The 18,239-nt window shown below is 44.5% G+C and overlaps 1 protein-coding gene across 2 annotated transcripts in view; it reads left to right on the plus strand.

Annotated features, from left to right (window-relative positions):
* Positions 1 to 18,239, plus strand: part of KALRN (kalirin RhoGEF kinase) — a 504,478-nt gene that overhangs the window by 636 nt on the left and 485,603 nt on the right. For both annotated transcript variants that reach the window (XM_027637175.1, XM_027637176.1), the window contains exon 2: positions 401 to 505. In XM_027637175.1, the coding sequence (XP_027492976.1) occupies positions 401 to 505 (105 nt within the window). The remainder of the gene's footprint in view (positions 1 to 400; positions 506 to 18,239) is intronic.

Consider the following 18,239-nt stretch of genomic DNA (forward strand, 5'->3'; position numbering starts at 1 on the left):
GCTCAGGAAGTGCCGGCAGGGGAGCGGCGGGGGCGGCCGCCGGGGGCCGGGCCGGGCCGGGCTGTCAGCGCGGCGAGGGGCAGCGGCGGCAGCGGGGGGAGCGGAGCGGAGCAGGTCGGAACAATAGCGGGCGGAGGGGAGGGGGCCGGCGGCGGCGGGGCTCGGCACCCGCACCCCGCCCTGGCCGCGCCGCCCAGCGCAGCCCAGCGCAGCCCGGGGGCAGCGCAGCCCAGCCCCGGGGCAGCCGCCCCGCAGGCACCGCGGAAGGGATGATCCGGGCGGCGCTCGGCTGGGCTCGCTGCTGAACGCGCCTCCATCCCTCCCTCCCTCCTCTTCTCCCTCCCTCTTTTTTTCTCTCTCTCTCGGCTCTCCTCCTCCCTAACTCACTGGATATTACCAGCCGCCGGGCTCGCTGCCGCCTCTCCCCCAGCCATGAATCCCGCCGAAGGGGCGGCGGAGGAAGGCGCTGTCCCTGACTCCGAGGTGGATGCTTTCTTCCGAACAGGTAGGGGAGCTGCGGGGAAGGGGCCGGAGCAACACCGGGCCCTGCCTCCGCCGCGGGATGCGGGGCTGGCGGCTGCGGCGCGGGCACCGCCGGCAGTGGAGTCGCGAGGAGGGGATGGAGGGGGTCCCTGCCTGCCTCTTCGCTTTGTCCTCTTCAGCCCCACGCGCGTCCGTGCCCCGGTCGCCTCTCCCGCCCCCGGGAGGATGCTACCGCGGGGCTGCGCTCCCACCGCCTCGGGAGAGGACCGGCCGGGCCCCCGCCCCAGGCAGGCACAAAAGCCCCGCGGGGATGCTCGGGGAGAGCTGCCGCGTTGTCACCCCCCGCAGGAGGCAGCGCCGGCTGGGCCCCGCCGGGCCCCCGCCCCGGGTGGCGGCACCACCCGGGTACCGGCCGGTGTTTGGGAGCGGAGCTGGCCGCCTGCCCTGCCCACCCCGCGCCAGCCGGGTGGAGCGCCGGGAGCTGCCCCTGCCGCCCTCGGGTGGGCAGTGAGGGCAGAGACGCCCCGGGCAGCGCTCGCCTGCAGCCCCGCTGCCGGCCGGGGAAGCTGACCCCGCGGGGAACGGCTCGCTAAGTATCTCAGGGCTGGGTGAGAGTCCTGTGTTTCACTCTCCCGTGTCAGAGGATGCTGAAGTGTAGCCAAGTGTAGCCGGGCTACGGCAGAGCGTGGTGTTGCTAATGAAGTGGTGGTTAATTAAATTCTATGGGCAATAGCTACATGCTGGGGTCCCCACTGCATCACCCATTTGTGGGGTGGTATTTGTGTGGGAGCCACCAGCGCAGTATCAGCATCTCAAGTGAAGCAACTTGTGGTTTGCATGACACACTCCCCTTCTCTCCCTCCCCTCCATCAAAATCTTAAAGAAGTATTGTAATCTTCTTGGTAGATTTTTAATTAAAAATTGTAAAGGATTAAATGCTTCTTTCACAAGGGCATTGACCCTTGTGGGTTAGGACTGACACTTATTGCCACAGCTGTTTGTCAAGACTCTGCTTTTCAGCTGTTTTCCTCCCTCTACCTGCTCATTAGCTACACATAGTGCTTTGAGCTCCACTTACCAAAAAGCGATTATGTAATCACCAAAACTTTAAAGAAGTAAAATCCTGAAGGCCTGCAGCAGCTCTCTGCTATGGTAGACTGCACCCCATTTATGTGAAAACCCTTTGATCTAGAGGATAAGTATAATAAGGTCTGGCTGTGTGTATCTTGTGATCCACAAGTCATTAAGCCATAGGATATTTGCTTGTTGATAGCCTACCTGGTTACAAGCTAATTTCCTAAGTCTCCACAATGACAGATTTGTTAGGGGAAAAAAAGAGAAAAATAATGCACCAATTTTCCTTTAAAAAAAACCCCTGTTAATTAAGGTTCCCCTCCACCTTTTTCCTCTCTCCCCTTCTTCACCTCAGGCTGAATCATTTCTCTGCAACACTGCCCTCTCAACATAAGCACGTTAGCAGAATTGAATTTGGAGAGAGTCAAACCTATCTAGCTTATATGAAAAAGATATTCCTAAATGAGGGGAAAAACACAGGGAGGCATATGGCTAGACATTTCTGCCAACCTGCCTCCTTCACCTGAAATTTCACCTGTAGATCCACGAATACACTTGTCACCTGCATTATACATTTAACATGGAGATTTCAGAGATTCTTCTAATACTTCTGCTTGAGGAAACAAAATCGCAGGAACCTGGGCTTGGAAGGGGGGCCTAGGCCACATCCTTGCAGTGAAGCATGTATGTGTAGGCTATCTCTGATGCTTGTCTCTACGTTAAGGTTCATCAAAGAAGATGGCAAAATTCAGGTTTCTGCACCATTATGTAGCATCTTGTGTCCAAAAAGATGATATAAAAAAAGCACTGAAGTTATTAGTAATTAATTTTGATTGTCATCGGTTAGAATGGCTGGGCATCATCTGAGAAATGGGGAAAGCACGAGAGCAGACACAACTTGTGTGAAATGAGACTGTTGGTTCTCTGCATTGTTTGGGCCCCCTTCTCTTCTGGGGTTTGTGTGCTGCTGTTGTGCCTGTCTGAAATTGGGTTAATGGATGGCTGAGAGAACAGCTCATGTGGGGCTTGGGAGAACAGTTGTAGCCAGGACACAACTGACTCTCCCACACCTCTCAGGCTGGCAATAACAACCCTGCCTGAGTAGGGACTGTGAGACAGGGTCTGATCTGTTAGACCTGCAGAAACCTGCATTGACTTAGCATCCCTTCGCCCTTGGTATTATCTTTTTTTTAATTCTTTGTCCTGACTTATATTCTGGTTTTGTAAAGCATATCCATTGTCTTACATGCCCTTGTACATTCACATCAAATAAAAAATGAATTTGTGTGGTTTAAAGATTAGCTGCTCTAGAAGCACATGCATATACTAAACAGCCTAAACTCTTCCCAAATTCACAGCTACCACATGGAAAAGCATGAACTCATTATTCTCCGTGAAAAAAACAAGGGTCCGAGTAACTAATATCTCTCTCTCAGAGGCTTTTAGCAAGCGGCTGGGCTTTGCACTGAGCCGGGAGGATCGATAGGCTGCTCCCTGGTACCGGCAGAGGAGGCTGATGCTGGGAGTGGCGCCGCACACAGAACAGCTCCCCCAGCAGCACCCAAACACTCGTGGTACCAGTCCCTTATCAGCGGCGACAATTGAGATAGCAGCTTTCTGAGCTGTACCTGGAAAGCCAAATTGAAACACCAGGTAATAAAGGAAGGTCTGTTCTGGTGCTTAACACTGATGAGAACTAGGAATGACTTTAGAAAAAGGGTGGATTTAACACCTGTGTGGTTGATGCTGGCAGTCAGTTAAACCTCCCTGGAGACAGACAGGACAGGGACTATTCTAATTTTCACCATCAGATATATGCAGAAGGAATTCAGGAATTCTTCTTTAGACAATCAATCCCGTGTAATTGGGATAAAAATTAACAGGCAGAGGGACTTGAAGGGCAGAAATTACTATTGCAGTCTCCAGCTCTGATTTCTAGGATAACACTGGCTGCTGAATTGCAGCAGTAATTTCTGTGTGATGTCTGTCGCTTCTGTTTGAGCTTATGTTTCAGTAAGAAACCAAATCTATGCCTAGGTATTCCTTATTAAGTTTCTTATGTCTATTTTGGTGACAGATAAAATATGAGCAAGTTCTCTGGAATTCTCAGTAGTCTATATTTAATGTGTACTGAGACTTCTATATTGCAAGGAACAGAATCCAAATACTTATTGTTTCAAACATAAAGTAAGTCACTTCGTAAAGTGCACAAATGATAGATATCCCTCGGATACAGGCACAGAGGGAAAGTTTTCACTTCCTGCCTAAGCTGCAGTAATTTATGCAATGTGTTTTGGAAACAGAGGTGAAACACATAAGGAAACCCTTTTCTAAAAGTTTAAATATTTACAGAGGTCAGAGACAGAACAATTTAGCAAACTACCAATTACTAACAAGAGTAATCATCAATATTTCTTATCCACTATCAGGTACAGTTTTATTTTCTAATTTATTTTTCTGGCACTTAAGTATAGCATTGATTGTGTCTGATACGAAGATGCCAACTTTGTCATTGATACTTCCCGTGTGTGAATTGAAAATTGATGTTGTTCCATCTCCTTTGAACGCGATGAATTATTCTGTTTGCTTTCTGCTTTTCATCTGGTTATACTTCTAGCATTGTTCATTTGTGCATGAGTGACTGGCAGTTCTGCTATTAAATAACTTTAAAATAATTGGCAGTGGCCAGGGTGTTTGATCAATAGATGTGCTTGAGATGATGTCTGCAGAGAAGTGCTCCTCGAGGTTGATGGACTTGAGTGTCTCCTCGTAGAGCAGGTAAATTGATTCAGTCGAGTTGTCACTGGGGGTGAGGTGTTCATGTGATGCCTGGCTTCCTCACCTCGAGACTTTTTAATTCATATGGCCTGGTCTGGCAACTTGTGCTGATAAAGGAGGCTCTGTTGCAGAAAACACTGTCAGGTCTTTCCTACCATTTGGAAAGCCCTTGTGTTCTTTGAAGTGATGCTGTTAATTAAAAGCTGTACCACTCTCTGGAGGCTTTGACCTCTGACCCTGTCAGGAATGTGAGTTTTGTTGTTTTCTTTCTTTATTGTCTAATGCAGGTGTTTTTTGTTTTGTTGAGTGATTGACATGGGGGAGGAGGACAGTTATCTCACTACATGTGGGGCCCCAGAAGCCTCTTGTCACTGGATACCCCAGTGCACGTGGAAGGCTGTGTGGCTCTGCCCTGCTGTTGTCCCATCTCCTCCACCTCAGGACTCTGAGGCAGCTCTGCGAGTCTGGGAATTCATGTATAGACATGGCAACAGACATAAAGGTGAATCAAGAAGTCTTGGTGAGATGGCTGTCCTCTTCCCCCTCTCACCATGCAGATGCTGCTCAGAAATGGGGCAGAACCTGCTGTTTTGTGGGGTCTTGTGACAAAAAATGGATGTTTTTTTGTCTGATGCTGAAAGGGCACAATTTAAATGAGTGATTTATATTCAGATAATAATTTCTTTCCTATACTACTTCCTTATTCCTCACTCAGAAGTACACAGGGCATCAGGGATGACATCTGATAGTTATTTACAATGTGTTTGTTCAGGATGAGATTGCATTGTGTTATAGGCCAGTAGAAAGATAATTATTGTGTTTGATATTAATTCAATTAATATTGAACAGAATTACTTCCAGAGAAAGGGGCCTTTCACACCTAGCTTCTGTTCGGAGTTCATGTGTATGGAAGTTCACAATCCCTGATTTCCAGGACAGGGTGCAATAGGAAACATAAGCCCAAAGCACAGACATTGGTGAAGAGCACAGGCACACAAAGCTCAATGTGGCACCTACAGAAGCTGTTGGTGGGGGCCTGTTGCCTGCGCTGTGTTTTGGGGTTGAAATTTGAAAGAAGAAAATTGTATTCTTGAAGTCATCAAAAAGGAACAAGCTTCCTAGTGTTTTTCGAGACTATTTTGCCTGTGGCCTTAGATGGCCATGCGTGTCTTGGGATGATGAGTGTCATGGATAGAAATGAGCATCCAACCTGGCCAGGTAGATACAACTGTTGCTGTTTCCTACCACCTGCCTCCCATACTGTATTTTTTATCAAGTCCCATAATAATAACCTACCAGGGAAACATGGGGTTTTAAAAATGGGTTTGGTGGGTTTTCCTCAGTGTAATTTCCAAGCACACCCCCATGTTAAGAGCCTGTTGGGGAGTCCTCTGGCTGGACAGGTGCTCTGGGCCTCTTGAAGGTTGGGAATGAAGTATTCTGTTGTTTCAGCTGCTGTGACCTTGTGGTCTTTGGGAAGGTCGATTATGGATGTCGAGCAGCTTTATTGCTCCATGGTGACATGTACCATACAGTACCCAGTGGTATTTTAAGTACTTCATAGTTACATCAAAGAAAATACTTATGGAGTATTAGGCCTTATAAACCCATAGTGCTGTGTCTTTTATGGCTGGAACTTAAAGTCATGAAATGACTTAGAGGTATTTGTGCTTTTGTTTGATTTGGACTGGTGTCCTGCTTTTAATATTTCTTTGGATAAACAACTCCCGTTTTACAGCCTTGCATGGCTCATGCGCCCTGTGTTTAACTGAAGGGACTTTGCCACTTGGGGAATTTTGCCTAGAGAATCTGGCAGGAATAACAGTGAATATTACAATATACGTTTTGCAAAAGAAAGCTGGATACGAAAAGTCAAGTATGATCGTCTGAATGGAGAACCTTAAAGTGTAAAGGGCTGTAAAAGAAAGAAGTCATAATATTTTAAATTATTTCTTTCCCACTCAGTTCTGGGATGGATTGTGTTACTGTTGTACAGATCCAGAGAACTTCAGAGGAATTGTTTGGGAGTTTTCACAGATATAACGGAAAACAGAACTTGGCCCAGACACTGCAGTGGCAATCATAAATCTAGGCTTAAGTCAGTCACCTGCGTGATATGTGGACTGCAGTGTGTTGAAATGGGATTTAGAGCATTTTGTGCTAAGAATAGAGTAACATTTCAGCAAAATATGTAAGTATTCGTGTTATATTTCAGATTTGGTCCAGAATGAACACTGTGTTTGAGTCCAGGGCAAACACTTTCCTCTGTTGTTAGTCTTTGCAAAGGTCGGTAACCTATGTGATTACTGTGGATTCATGTTAGTTTCAGTTGTTTTTCATTTATTTTATTTTTAACTATTCAGTGAAGGTTAAAAGGGGTATATTGAAACAATATATGTTCAGTGCTGGAGACTGTAATATCATTTAAAACATTTGTTGAAGTTTAAATAATTTCTGTTTCCTAATCAAGGGATTAGAGATAATTCTGTTTCTACTTTTAAATATAAACATAAATATTCATTTTGTTTGCTCATTTTCATTAACTAGTGCCTTGAATAAATTGTGGTTTATTGGGGTGCTTTGTGTCTTATCAACGTGTGGCTTTGTTACTAAAATCTAGGAGTGTTTTCTGTTTCTTTCAAATTATACAAGCTGAGAACATACAGGTACATAGGTCTAATTTGTTGCACTTCCACTTCAAGGCAACAAATTACCTTTAAAACTAAAAATGGAATTCCTTTTTTAGTAACCTTAATTATATGAACCAGCATTTCAGTTTCACTGATGGAACAAAACTACCATAATTAGGCAGCCTGTAGTTTTTAGTGTAAGGTCACATCATGCTTTGCTGAGAATAATAAGAGGAAATGATCTTCAATTTAACATCTCGGTGACTGGCAGACCAGCTGCTCTAGTAATTTCTTTTAGTGAAGTGGCCTTGGGAAAAAGGGTGAATGTGTGTTGTTTGTAAGAGAAATTAAATTAACCTTGTTGCATAATTGGTACCCACATAGACATGGTGGAGTTTTCAGGTTTTTAAAATACATTTTGGGGATTGGGTTGGGGGGGGAAAGTGGTGAAGGGGAAGGTGTGATATGTGGAATAAGCTGTGCTGAAGTGGCAGAAGACATGCCTTACCTTAAAATAACAATAAACAACATTACAAGGAAAGATTTGACACCAAGATGTTGCTGTCTTCTGGGGATTACGGGCATTTCTTTACCAGGTGAGTGCTTGGTGAAGCAGTAAAGGCAGTAGGTCAGGCATGCTCAGGTGCAACTGGGAGAGAGAGGGTGGTTTAATACCTGAAATCAGAATATATAGATATATATCTCAAAAAGAGCTTTGTATAGATTCACCCGGTAATATCGGCGCTGCTGGCACGGTTCCTGACTCCTGGAGCGTACTCTGGCGCTCCCGCTGTTTTAATGGCAACTGGCAGCCTACTTTGGGAGCAGCATCGTCAGCTGGAGACAATAGTGTCTGATTCTTGTTTGTCAGCCGGGACAATGGCCCTGCTGATGGGCTGCGGCGGAGGGGAGCGGGCTGCCTTTGTATGGCAGTGCCGGCATGGCAGATGGCTAATTGGACATGATAAACCACGGGGGCAATGGGGGAGAAAAAGGAGATCTGCGGGGATTATCGGCTTGTATCTCCCACACTAGGGAAGAAATGTATTTTAAAGATGTTATCAACTTTAGCGCTTTGCCATGAATATATCGTTCAGTAACGAAGGAGGACACCTATCTAAAGTCTTGCCTTAGCTGATGTGAAATTCACTTTATTATCTGGGAGGAAATCCCATTACTCTATGGCAAGGTAGGCAAACATGTGGCCCCCAGAGACGCTGGCGTGGCACTTAGGAAAATTAGCAGTGCATATTTTTCACCAGTCTTGTAAGTGAATGTCAAACTGTTGTACCAAACAGCATCCAAGCTGAAAACAAAAGAGCTTTGCCAGCTGTGTTCTTTAGGAGTGGAAAGTTATGATCTACCATAGCCTGTCTTGATATGAAGAGATGTCATTCAGTGTTGGAGCACTGAAAAGTTAAGCTCATTAATAAAGATGGAATTTCTGTATTTAAATGTATTTTATTAGACTTATAGAGTATACACTATGTAGCCAAAACCCGAGACTCTTGCACAAACAAACCTTTGCTTATTTAAAACAGCTTAGTGAAAAATGGAATTAAAGCCCCAAGGTTAGGTCCACAAAAATGATCAGAGAGGTTGGAAATGGATTCTGTGAGGAAAGGCTGAGAGAGCTGGGGTTCTTCAGCCTGGAGAAGAGAAGGCTCCAGGGATACTTTCTCATGGCCTTTCAATATTTAAAGTGGGCTTATAAAAAGATGAGTAGGGCCTGTTGTGATAAGACGAGGTGATGATTTATACTAAAAGAGAGTAGATTCAGACTAGAGATAAGGAAGAAATGTTTTAGGATTAGGGTGGTGAGAACACAAGCACAGATGGCTCAAAAAGGTGACAGATGCCTCCACCTCTGTAAACATTCAAGACCAGGTTGGACATGGCTCTGAATAACTGGATCTCTTGGAATATGTCCCTTCTCATGGCAGGGACCTTTAAAGGTCCCTTCTGATCCAAACTATTCTATGATTCTAAAGTATCCTAGATAGTTTTGCTACGAGATATATAGGCTTAGCTGATGGCTTTAGTGGCTCCAAGCTGTGGGCTGCGAGTCCAAAGCTGTGCCCACAGCCTGGTAGCAGAAATCAGAAGTTCATCCCACTGGATGCATTTTAATTCCTTGTTTGCTCCCTGCCACCCCCGTTAAACAGCAGGAGAAAGCACACCACAGCTTGGGGAGTAACTCCACAGAGGAGGTATGAGGAGTAAGGCTAAAGGGGTGTTTGTGTCCCGTGACTGGTGTTTGTTGCAGTGAGCTGCAGTCATCGCTGGCTTTAATTCCCTGCTTTGTAAAACGGTACCAAGTGCCTAGAATACTTTGCTATTTTAGTGTCTCTCATAATAATAATGTTATGGCATATAACAGATACATTTAAATTGTAGTAAAAATAAATCTGCAAGAGGTTAAAAATAATAGCTAGCAAGAAATAGGCAGTTCTCTGTGGAAGCAGATTTACTTTCGGTGGGAATATCTGGACTGTGTTTCTCTTCCACTGTTTACTACTGTCTTTTCCCACGACACGAGTATAGCGGAAACTCCAGACAAAAACTTTCACCGAGTTGCCTTTGGTTTCACAGGCCTTTCATGTGCTGTACCTGTCAGTCTGAGTAGCTTTTGAAGCTATAGATGCAGGAGACTATTCAAAGTATTCTGAGTGAATGCAAATAAAACTTTGAATTGGGCAGTCTTCTTATAGGGTCTGTGATATTGTCATGTTATGATGGTTCTTTACCAGGGTTTATTATTTGTATTATTGTCAGTCACTGATTAGTTCCTTCTGAAGCAGATGCCCTGGAAACACTGAACAAAAATATGGTCCTTACCATTGAGTGCTTATGATAAAAGCTGTCAAGCGGATTGTGAATTTCTTTACCATACTCATGTGTTCTTTGCTTTGTTTTTAAACATATCTGAAGGACAAGCCACAGGAGTTACAGAGTCTAACACTGGGTGTGGAGCAGAGGGAATGGCTGAGAATAAGGTACTAGCAGAAAAACAGGGAAGAAATGAGAAGCCTGTAGGGAAACTATGGAAGAGTGCCACAAAGTTACCTCACAGAGCACTTCAGAACTGGAGGGCACTTGGCTGAGAAAGGGATCAGAGTCTGCATCCTCTTTGGAAGGGAAGCAGGTGATGTCAGTATGGGAAAGGTCAGAAGCCAGAGGAAATCACAGAAATAAGACAATAAGATATTTGATTAGAGTTGTAGTTTTTGGGATAGAAAGCCAAAACTAGGGAGTTTTTTTAGAGAAAAAAATTGAAAGACTCTCTGGGTACACAGCGAAAGCAGGGAACAGGCAAAACCTGTGCACGTACCATGCTTAGGCTGAGGAAAGCAGCCGTAGGAGGTACTGCAAAGCACAGGAAAAATAACAAGGTTTTCTCTTCTAGGAGATGTCCCCTACCATTGAAGACTGTTATTATCACACTGTAGTCTTTTAATAGTGATGCACCAAATGCCTGTCTTGCTTTGATGCTGCGAAGAGGAGGCATTTCCGTATGAAGCAAAGACACAGAGCCAGAATCCTTGGGTGTTCTGCTTCACATTTAATGCATCTTGTTCACAGAAATATGTCATGAAGAGCCAACCTCCTTGGATTTGACTGCCACTGTTCACAGCAATTTAACTTTCCTGCTCTGCTTTTCTGTGCTGAGGCAGAGAGTTCAGGAGTGATGTTAATTGAGTCAGTCTGAAGCATTCAGATAAATTTAGTCTTAAGGAGCAAGTCAGACCTACCGGGTAAATAGTAATGATCTTGTGAGTTTGGAGGACTTAGATCTATGGTGTGCGAATCTCCAGTTAACAGCTTGCTCCTATTCAACTCAGTCCTGCTCAAAAGTTAGCTGGGGTGTTAAATAGGTCAGCTATCTCTTACAGGTGCCTGTTAGTCTGTAATCTGTCTGATGCTTCAGGTTAATTGTCAAATCCCTAATGAGATGGTCTTGAACTATTTGAGGCCAGGAGAAAGTTGTTAACACTGTCTCTGGTACTAAAACTGAGCAGAGGGGAAACCGTGTTGGTTGGATGAGTTTAGACCTATTGAAACTGATCCGTGTGGTAATGGGAGTCTGTAAAAATGACACTTCCCAACATGTAAGCGCGTATAATGGGAAAAGATTTTTTTATTTTTTTTTTTAAAGCTGTTTGACTTCCTCATTGAACTGTGCAGTAAGGTGTAACTAGCAGCTCAGATCTGGCTGCTGTGATAGGGACTAATTCCAGTATTTTTTCAGCTTCAACTCCATCATGTTTCAGCCTGGGAGCTTTATGATACTCATTTGCAATAGCCCAAAACCAATGACTGGTAGGTTCTTCTTTGGGTAGTCAAAGGACAAGTTTCTGTAGCATCCACCTCCAAAATCAGGAAGTGCTCAAGATGTGCACAATGAACAATAATTTCTTTGCTTGGCTCAGCTATCCTCAGCTCCCTTGGCGTGCAGTAGTAATGGAGATAACAGGAATTAGAAGTAATACACGGAATTAGTGCAGCATTTCAGAACATTTTAAGTGTCACAGCCTTTTTGTAGAATAGGGAAATCTCATCTATAAAAAGGGATAATCAGGCACAAAGCTGTAGTAAGCAGTTTTCTTGAGTTTGTATGGACTTTGTGTTCTTGAAAAACCTGTGTCCTGGGGGTGGAGCAAATCCTGACGAAGCTGCATGGCTTTACCTTCTGTTGGTAGGGCACAGGCCAGGAAAAGTACACCAATCCTTTTCTACTGTAGGATTGTCAAAAGTCATGGCTGAAGTGACAAGTGAAATGAGAGAGATGTGCAAACACTTGGCTCTTCTTAAACCACTTGATATGGGTGCCTATATATGGATGCAGGTGACCTACTTCAGACAGGTTATACATCTTGGCCTTAGTCCTGGAAATGAGATTAACACACCTTGCCTATGTCCACACCAAGAAGTCAAATGGTCTTAAGATTTTTATTACGCTGACCATATTTTTAAATATACGTAGGTCAGAACTACAGCTGGTATAAAAAATGGCCTGATGCCAGTGACAGCAGAGGAGCTACAGTAGTTTACACAGGCAGAAATTTTGGCCTGTGTTCAACTGTCAGACTCGTGTGGGGATGGGGCCAAAGAAGACTAGTAGCAGAGTAAGGATATTTCCAATTTAATGTGTTAAGACATCCAGATGATTTTGCTCATCACTGTGGTACCCAAGTGCTGACAAAATGAGGCACTTGGGCTCTGGGTCCGTTCTGCTCACTATTTGGTAAGGTCCCCTGTGCCCTTTTTGTAATGAGCATGCTGCTGTGAAAGTTAAATCTATTAAATGCTAAATGTAAGAGAGATTTAATGACATGCTATTAAAAAGTTCCACCTACCTAAGAATGCTTTGCTTTCCAGCCCAGGTTTGCTAATATATTCCATATTTCGCAGGGATCTCTCTGTGAAGAGGATGCTGTCAGGAGCCATTTACAGCTCCAATTCTGCTTTGTTGTCATTTGCAAGTGCCAAATTCCCTGTTGCTGCAGAAACAACCACTGTGCCAGGAAGTTTCTGCTGTGGATGTCTCTCATGGGCATGTTAGTTCCTTGGGGCACGGGAAGGTACCTCCTGACTGGTTCCACTCAGCCGAATTTAATAGAGCTATAACCATAGTATATGATTTCCTTTTCTTGGTCTCATTTTTCCTCATACTTTTTCCTCTTGGAATATATCTCTCAAATGTAAAACCTGTGTGTTGCTATTCCAAACAGGACCATTTGCTTAACATGGCATTATCCAGGGTAGAATGGCCTTCCGAAGAGCACTGAATGATTGCACACACCACCTGCGTTTACATGGGAAGAGTAATGCTCCCCATGTAACATGTGAATGAGGCAACTGCAAAGAGTTCTAATTAGGTGCTGCTCCAAAGAGTAATTTTCACACTGACAAGAAACAGACAGTCATGTTGCATCTTCCTTCGGGAATATATAGACAAAGGAAAGTTTCCTCTTTGGAAGTTATCTTTAGAGACAGAAGCTGTGGGAGGTGTAGTACAGGCAGTGATCACCAGCTTGAGGACTGTAGAGATTCGTGTGGGAGCTCTCTTCCCCCTGCAAATGCCTGCAGCAGGTTGACCTTGGCTGGTGCCCATCAGGCCATTCTCAGTAGGCAAGGGAGGAGAAAACAAGATGAGAAAAAACCTTTAGGGATCAAGGTAAAGGCAGATTAATAAAGAAAAAGCAAAGGTTGCATGTGGAAGGAAAGGAAAACCAAATATTTTCATCTCTACTTCCCATCAGCAGGCAATGTACAGCCACTTCCTGGGAAACAGGGCTTCAGTGTGCATAGCGGTTGGTTCAAAAGACAGGCATCATAAATAACAAATGACCCCCCTTCTTCCTCCTTTCTCTTACTGTTTATTGCTGAGCAGACATCATATGGTATGGAATACTCCTTTGGTTCATTTGGGTCAGCTGTCCTGGCTATGTCCCTTCTCAAGATCTTGCCCACCCCCAACCTACTGGAGAGAGAGGGAATGTTGGTGTTGTGAGCACTGCTCAGCAGTAGCCCAAACACTGGTGTGTTATCAACACCTTTCTAGTTAGCAGTACAAAGCACAGCACTGTGGGGGCTGCTGTGAGCCAGTGTGTGTGCCCTGGTGGCCAAGAAGGCCAGTGGCACCCTGGCTTGTGTCAGCAATAGTGTGTCCAGCAGGACCAGGGCAGTGACCGTCCCCCTGTGCTCGGCACTCTTGAGGCACCTCAAATCCTGTGTTCAGTTTTGGGCCCCTCACAACCAGAAAGACTTTGAGGTGCTGGAGCATGTCCAGAGAAGGGCAACAGAGCTGGGGAAGGGTCTGGAGTGCAAGTCTGATGAGAAGCAGCTGAGGGAGCTGAGGATGTTTAGCCTGGAGAAAAGGAGCCTTTGCTCTCTACAATGACCTGACAGGAGGTTGTAGCAAGGTGGGGGCTGGTGTCTTCTCCCAGGATGAGAGTAAATGGCCTCAAGTTGTAGCAGGAGAAGTTTAGATTAGATATTAGGAAAAATTTCTTCACTGAAAGGGTTGGAACAGGCTGCCCAGGGAAGTGGTGGAGTGATGACTTAAATCCCTGGCGGGATTTAAAAGATGTGTGGTTTGACACTTGAGGACATGATTTTGTGGTGAACGTGTTGGTGGTGCTAGGTTGATGGTTGAAATTTATGATCTTAGAGATCTTTTCCAAACTTCACAATTCTATGATTTTATGGGGAAAGTTAACTCCATCTCAGCCAGATCCAATTCTACTGCCCCTCCATTGCTCCTTAGTCCAGACCATAGCCCTTACTTTTTACTGGCTGCAGGTCCCCAGCAAAGTCTTTGTTTGGCTCATGTATACCTGGAAGATTTAAGAAGTAGAAAACCCATTCCCTGGCTCTGTTTTCTAGATGTCCCTAATCCAAATGGGCCTCCAACTTTTACTGAATGAGAGAGTGCTATAGGGGGAGTCTGATGTTCTTTTCCTCTTGTCCTGCTCCTCGGATGCACCATGACCTCAGTTTGCACACAAAATAGTTTTAACGTCAAGTGGTCAAGACAGAAACTTTTTACAGATTAAACTAAAAATCTTTAAACTAATAGGAGAGCGTGGAGGGCGCACTAAGGATGCCTAACTGGCAGGTGTGCAAAGAGCACAGGCAAACAAAGCAGGACTATGAGCTCTTTTTTTTTTTTTTTTTTTTTTTTTAATCTGACATTCAGTTACATTAACAGCTGCAGCTAATGACTTCTGAAGGGATCTCCTCTCCTGGCTTCCTTTTTGCACTTCAGTCTATGTATGTATTTTCCCTGAGAGCTGTTCCAGGAAATGCATTGAAACCTCTCTAGTTATTACTTTTCCTACTGGTGTGCAAACACCCTGCAAACGGTGGCTCAGGCAGGAGCCTGAAGCAGTTCAGTTTCAGAGGAAACCAACTGTAGCAATCTATTTTTAAAAGGTTATTTTGATGAATTGGATTTTATGACCTGATTTGAACTGCTGTTGAGCACCCACGTGTTATGCTGCTGCAGCCTGGACCCACAGGAGTGTCACTCTGTGTGCTGTTTTACCATTGGAATCCTGTTTGCTTTCTGTTTCAGACAGTAATAAATTATTCTCTTCATTCCCAATCCTGCTTGTCCTGTGTGTCGATAGTGGAAAACTGCAGATCTTTGGCTGAGGAAAGTAAAACTATATTTGTTACATTGCAGTTTCTTGGCTGTCCTGTTTCCCTTCAAGGAGTGGGAGTCTGGAGTTGGGGCTGTCACCTTTTATGAAACACTTTTACATTTCTTTTGATTATCTTAAAAATTACTTGAAAATCTTCTGTGACCAAAGAGTTTATGCAAGATTTTACATAAGATTCATCCTTAACTTTGCTATAGAGTTACAGATATAGCTACTGTATTAAGATGTTAAAACACCAAACATGCAAACCTCTCAACTACAGAAAAAGAAACTTGAACAACCTTGATCCAGAAAACCACAGGCAGTTGCAGCATCAGTCCCTGATGCCTCGTCTGGACAGATCTTTGCACAGCTCCTCTTACCGTCAGTGGCACGGGAGCTTTACAGTGGGATTTTGGTGGGCAACAGCCTGGGCTTGTACTTCGTTGTAGGAGGCATTCAGCATGTAGGAGTGAATATAAACCTTGTATTCAGTGTCTTGAAACTGTCTCAATATTTCTATTGTGTAATTCTACACAGTGTTTTAGTTGTGCTGAAGTAACTTGAGTTTATTCTCAATCCAGAAACAAATGGGAAAACTGTAATGGATGGTTTTGAATTAGGTATTGATGCCCAAGAAAGCTGTCTAAGTGACACACTTTTATACATGTATAAGTAAATGAATATGTTAATTTGGAAGTTTAGGACTTGTCATGGGGTTTTTTTTCATTCTGAAGTCCTGCTGGGACTCTTCTGACAACTGAGATTTTTAGATAGAAAACCTGCATGGATGAGTAGGTGCTGATGGCTCTGTTGTTGGCACTCATCCATTTGAGCCCCCAAGAGTCACTTAGATATTAAAAAGGCACTTTTTTTTAAGTTAAGACTTGAGGCTCATGGTTTTGAAGCTGTTGGTGCAACTAAGGCATTCCCGAAGCAATTTCTATAGAGAAAGGCTGCATTTCTACATCCTGGCCAGATTCCTCTTGATATAATTATGTTCTCTTGCTTTTCTACATTTCTACTCTGAGGTTATGCTTTGCAATGCTGGTGTGCATGAGTAGTTGCTGAATTTGACTGTATGAATTGCTGCACTTTAACGTTGAGAGGTAATTTGTATCTGTGATTCTTCCATAGTGCTTCAGGGTGAAGATCATATTATTCTTAACCCCTCTGCTGTTTTTGCATAACCTCCCTTCCTCTAGTCAAGGTAAAACAAACACTGTCCCTGGCAGCTCTGTGTCAGGAACAGCACACGCAGACACCGTGTCCAGGCACCCCATGCTTCCCGGCTGCTACCGAAGCCGTCCGGGAACACACGGGCTTCCCCTGCGTCACGCCCCAGCCTGCCTGCCTGAAGGAAACCTCCTTGGATCTTCGGCTCTTCCTGCCCAGCTGCGCGTGGCTCCAGCACGTCACAGCTCGCTGCTTCAGGCGGCAAAGTGCGCTGCCTTCTGCAGCACGACAGGAGCTGTAAAATGCTATTCCACAATGATGTTATTGTTATTAAAGAAGTTTATAAATTGTTAAGTACCACGTGTCGGTCAGACAGAACTTTCCTACTTATGCTGCTTGATAAGAGGCTTATGAGCGAACACCTGCTCTATGCAAAGATGGGGGAAGGCTCTGGGTGTCTCCAGTGTCCCAAATCAGTGGGTGCTTTTTCTGCTGCTGACTGGAGTTGAGTTCGCAACATCTCAGCCCTCTTCTGCTTCTTCATGTGTTGTGTTCATATAGTGTTAAATTAGGGTGCAGCAGCTGAATTATGAGCTCTTCTGACAAGAGCTCTTGATCTTCTGCATCTGTAACTTTCCCGAGGCTCCTGTAGGTAAAGCCTGGCATATTTTATCTGACAGACAGATTGAGACTGTTTACTCTCCTGGTGTCAGTGCATTTAGGTGCAGCCAGAAATGTTCATCCTAGAGTTGTAGGTATCCCCAAGTTATATTTACAAGCAGCAATGTTGCAATAGAAATGCCTCAGAAGTAAGGCATTAAGCAGGCATAAAGCAAGAAAGAGTGTTGCATCCCCATGAGGTGAAACAGTTGTGCCTTTTTGGGTGGGAACCATAATTTGTATATGGGAATCCAGGCTTTTAATTTTATGCATTTCACCTTTTCTGATCTCTTCGGGGTATGTGTCAGAACAGAAGGTTCCTCAATTATTCTTGTTCATCTTAAATATCAGTTATCCCCTTGCTGTGTAAACTGATCCATTGCAGAACAAGGATTTTTTTTTGCCTTGGAGTAATCCTAGGAGAAAAGATTGCTGCTGTGAAAAGCAAAGCCCTTGGTCTTGTTATTCTGTGTTCCTCTTGTCATCATTAAAACTCCTTGTGTTAGACCATGAGCAACCCACATCATCACCAGCTTTCCCTGCTGCTAGAGCCTGCAGTGAGACCATAATCCTGCATTTGCTATCACAGTGTCTTCCCATACAGCGTGATTTTACAAATCTAATATTGTGCTTTCTCTGCAGGAACAACAGTAACAACAAGCCAGGCTGCAAACAGCAATGTTAGCAGAAGCAAACATCTGACAGTGCTGGACAAACAGCAAGCTAATTTTCACCTTGGAGTATCAAGGTTGTAGATAAGTTTAGAAGATAATGTAAAATTCTGGAGATGAAGGTCCTACTTCTGCTATGGCCTACTGGATGACAATAAGCAGTTAGCATTGCTCAGTGCCTCAGTTTCCCTCTGAGAATTGGGTAATTGGCTGTGGATAAAAAGCTCTATAAAATAATAGCACTTAAAGCAGTGCATATAACAGTTATTAACAGAGAGTGCTGTCATCATCTCCGCTGCATAAATGTGAGGAACTGAGGCAGAAAATGGTTTGCCAAGAGCTATTGATGTAGCTGGGGCAAGAGTCCTCATTAGGCCCCCGGAGCCACCTGGCCAGCCTGCAGGCTTCGTGCTGCTCATCACCCTCCTGCCCGGCCCCAGAGTGCCCCGGCGCAGGGTGGATGCATGGAAGTTGGGTGTGTGGAGCAGAGTGAGGCTCATTCCTTTCACTGTTCCTGCTGAGTGAATTGGAAAAGTAATAAACAAAATCGTTTTTATCTAGGAAAAATGCTCTAGAGCCATCTGTTTTTAACAAGCATTTGCTAATAGTGCAAAGTATAT

This window comes from Corapipo altera, unplaced genomic scaffold, assembly GCF_003945725.1.
Source record: "Corapipo altera isolate COAL_440 unplaced genomic scaffold, ASM394572v1 45, whole genome shotgun sequence".
NCBI classification, from domain to species: domain Eukaryota; kingdom Metazoa; phylum Chordata; class Aves; order Passeriformes; family Pipridae; genus Corapipo; species Corapipo altera.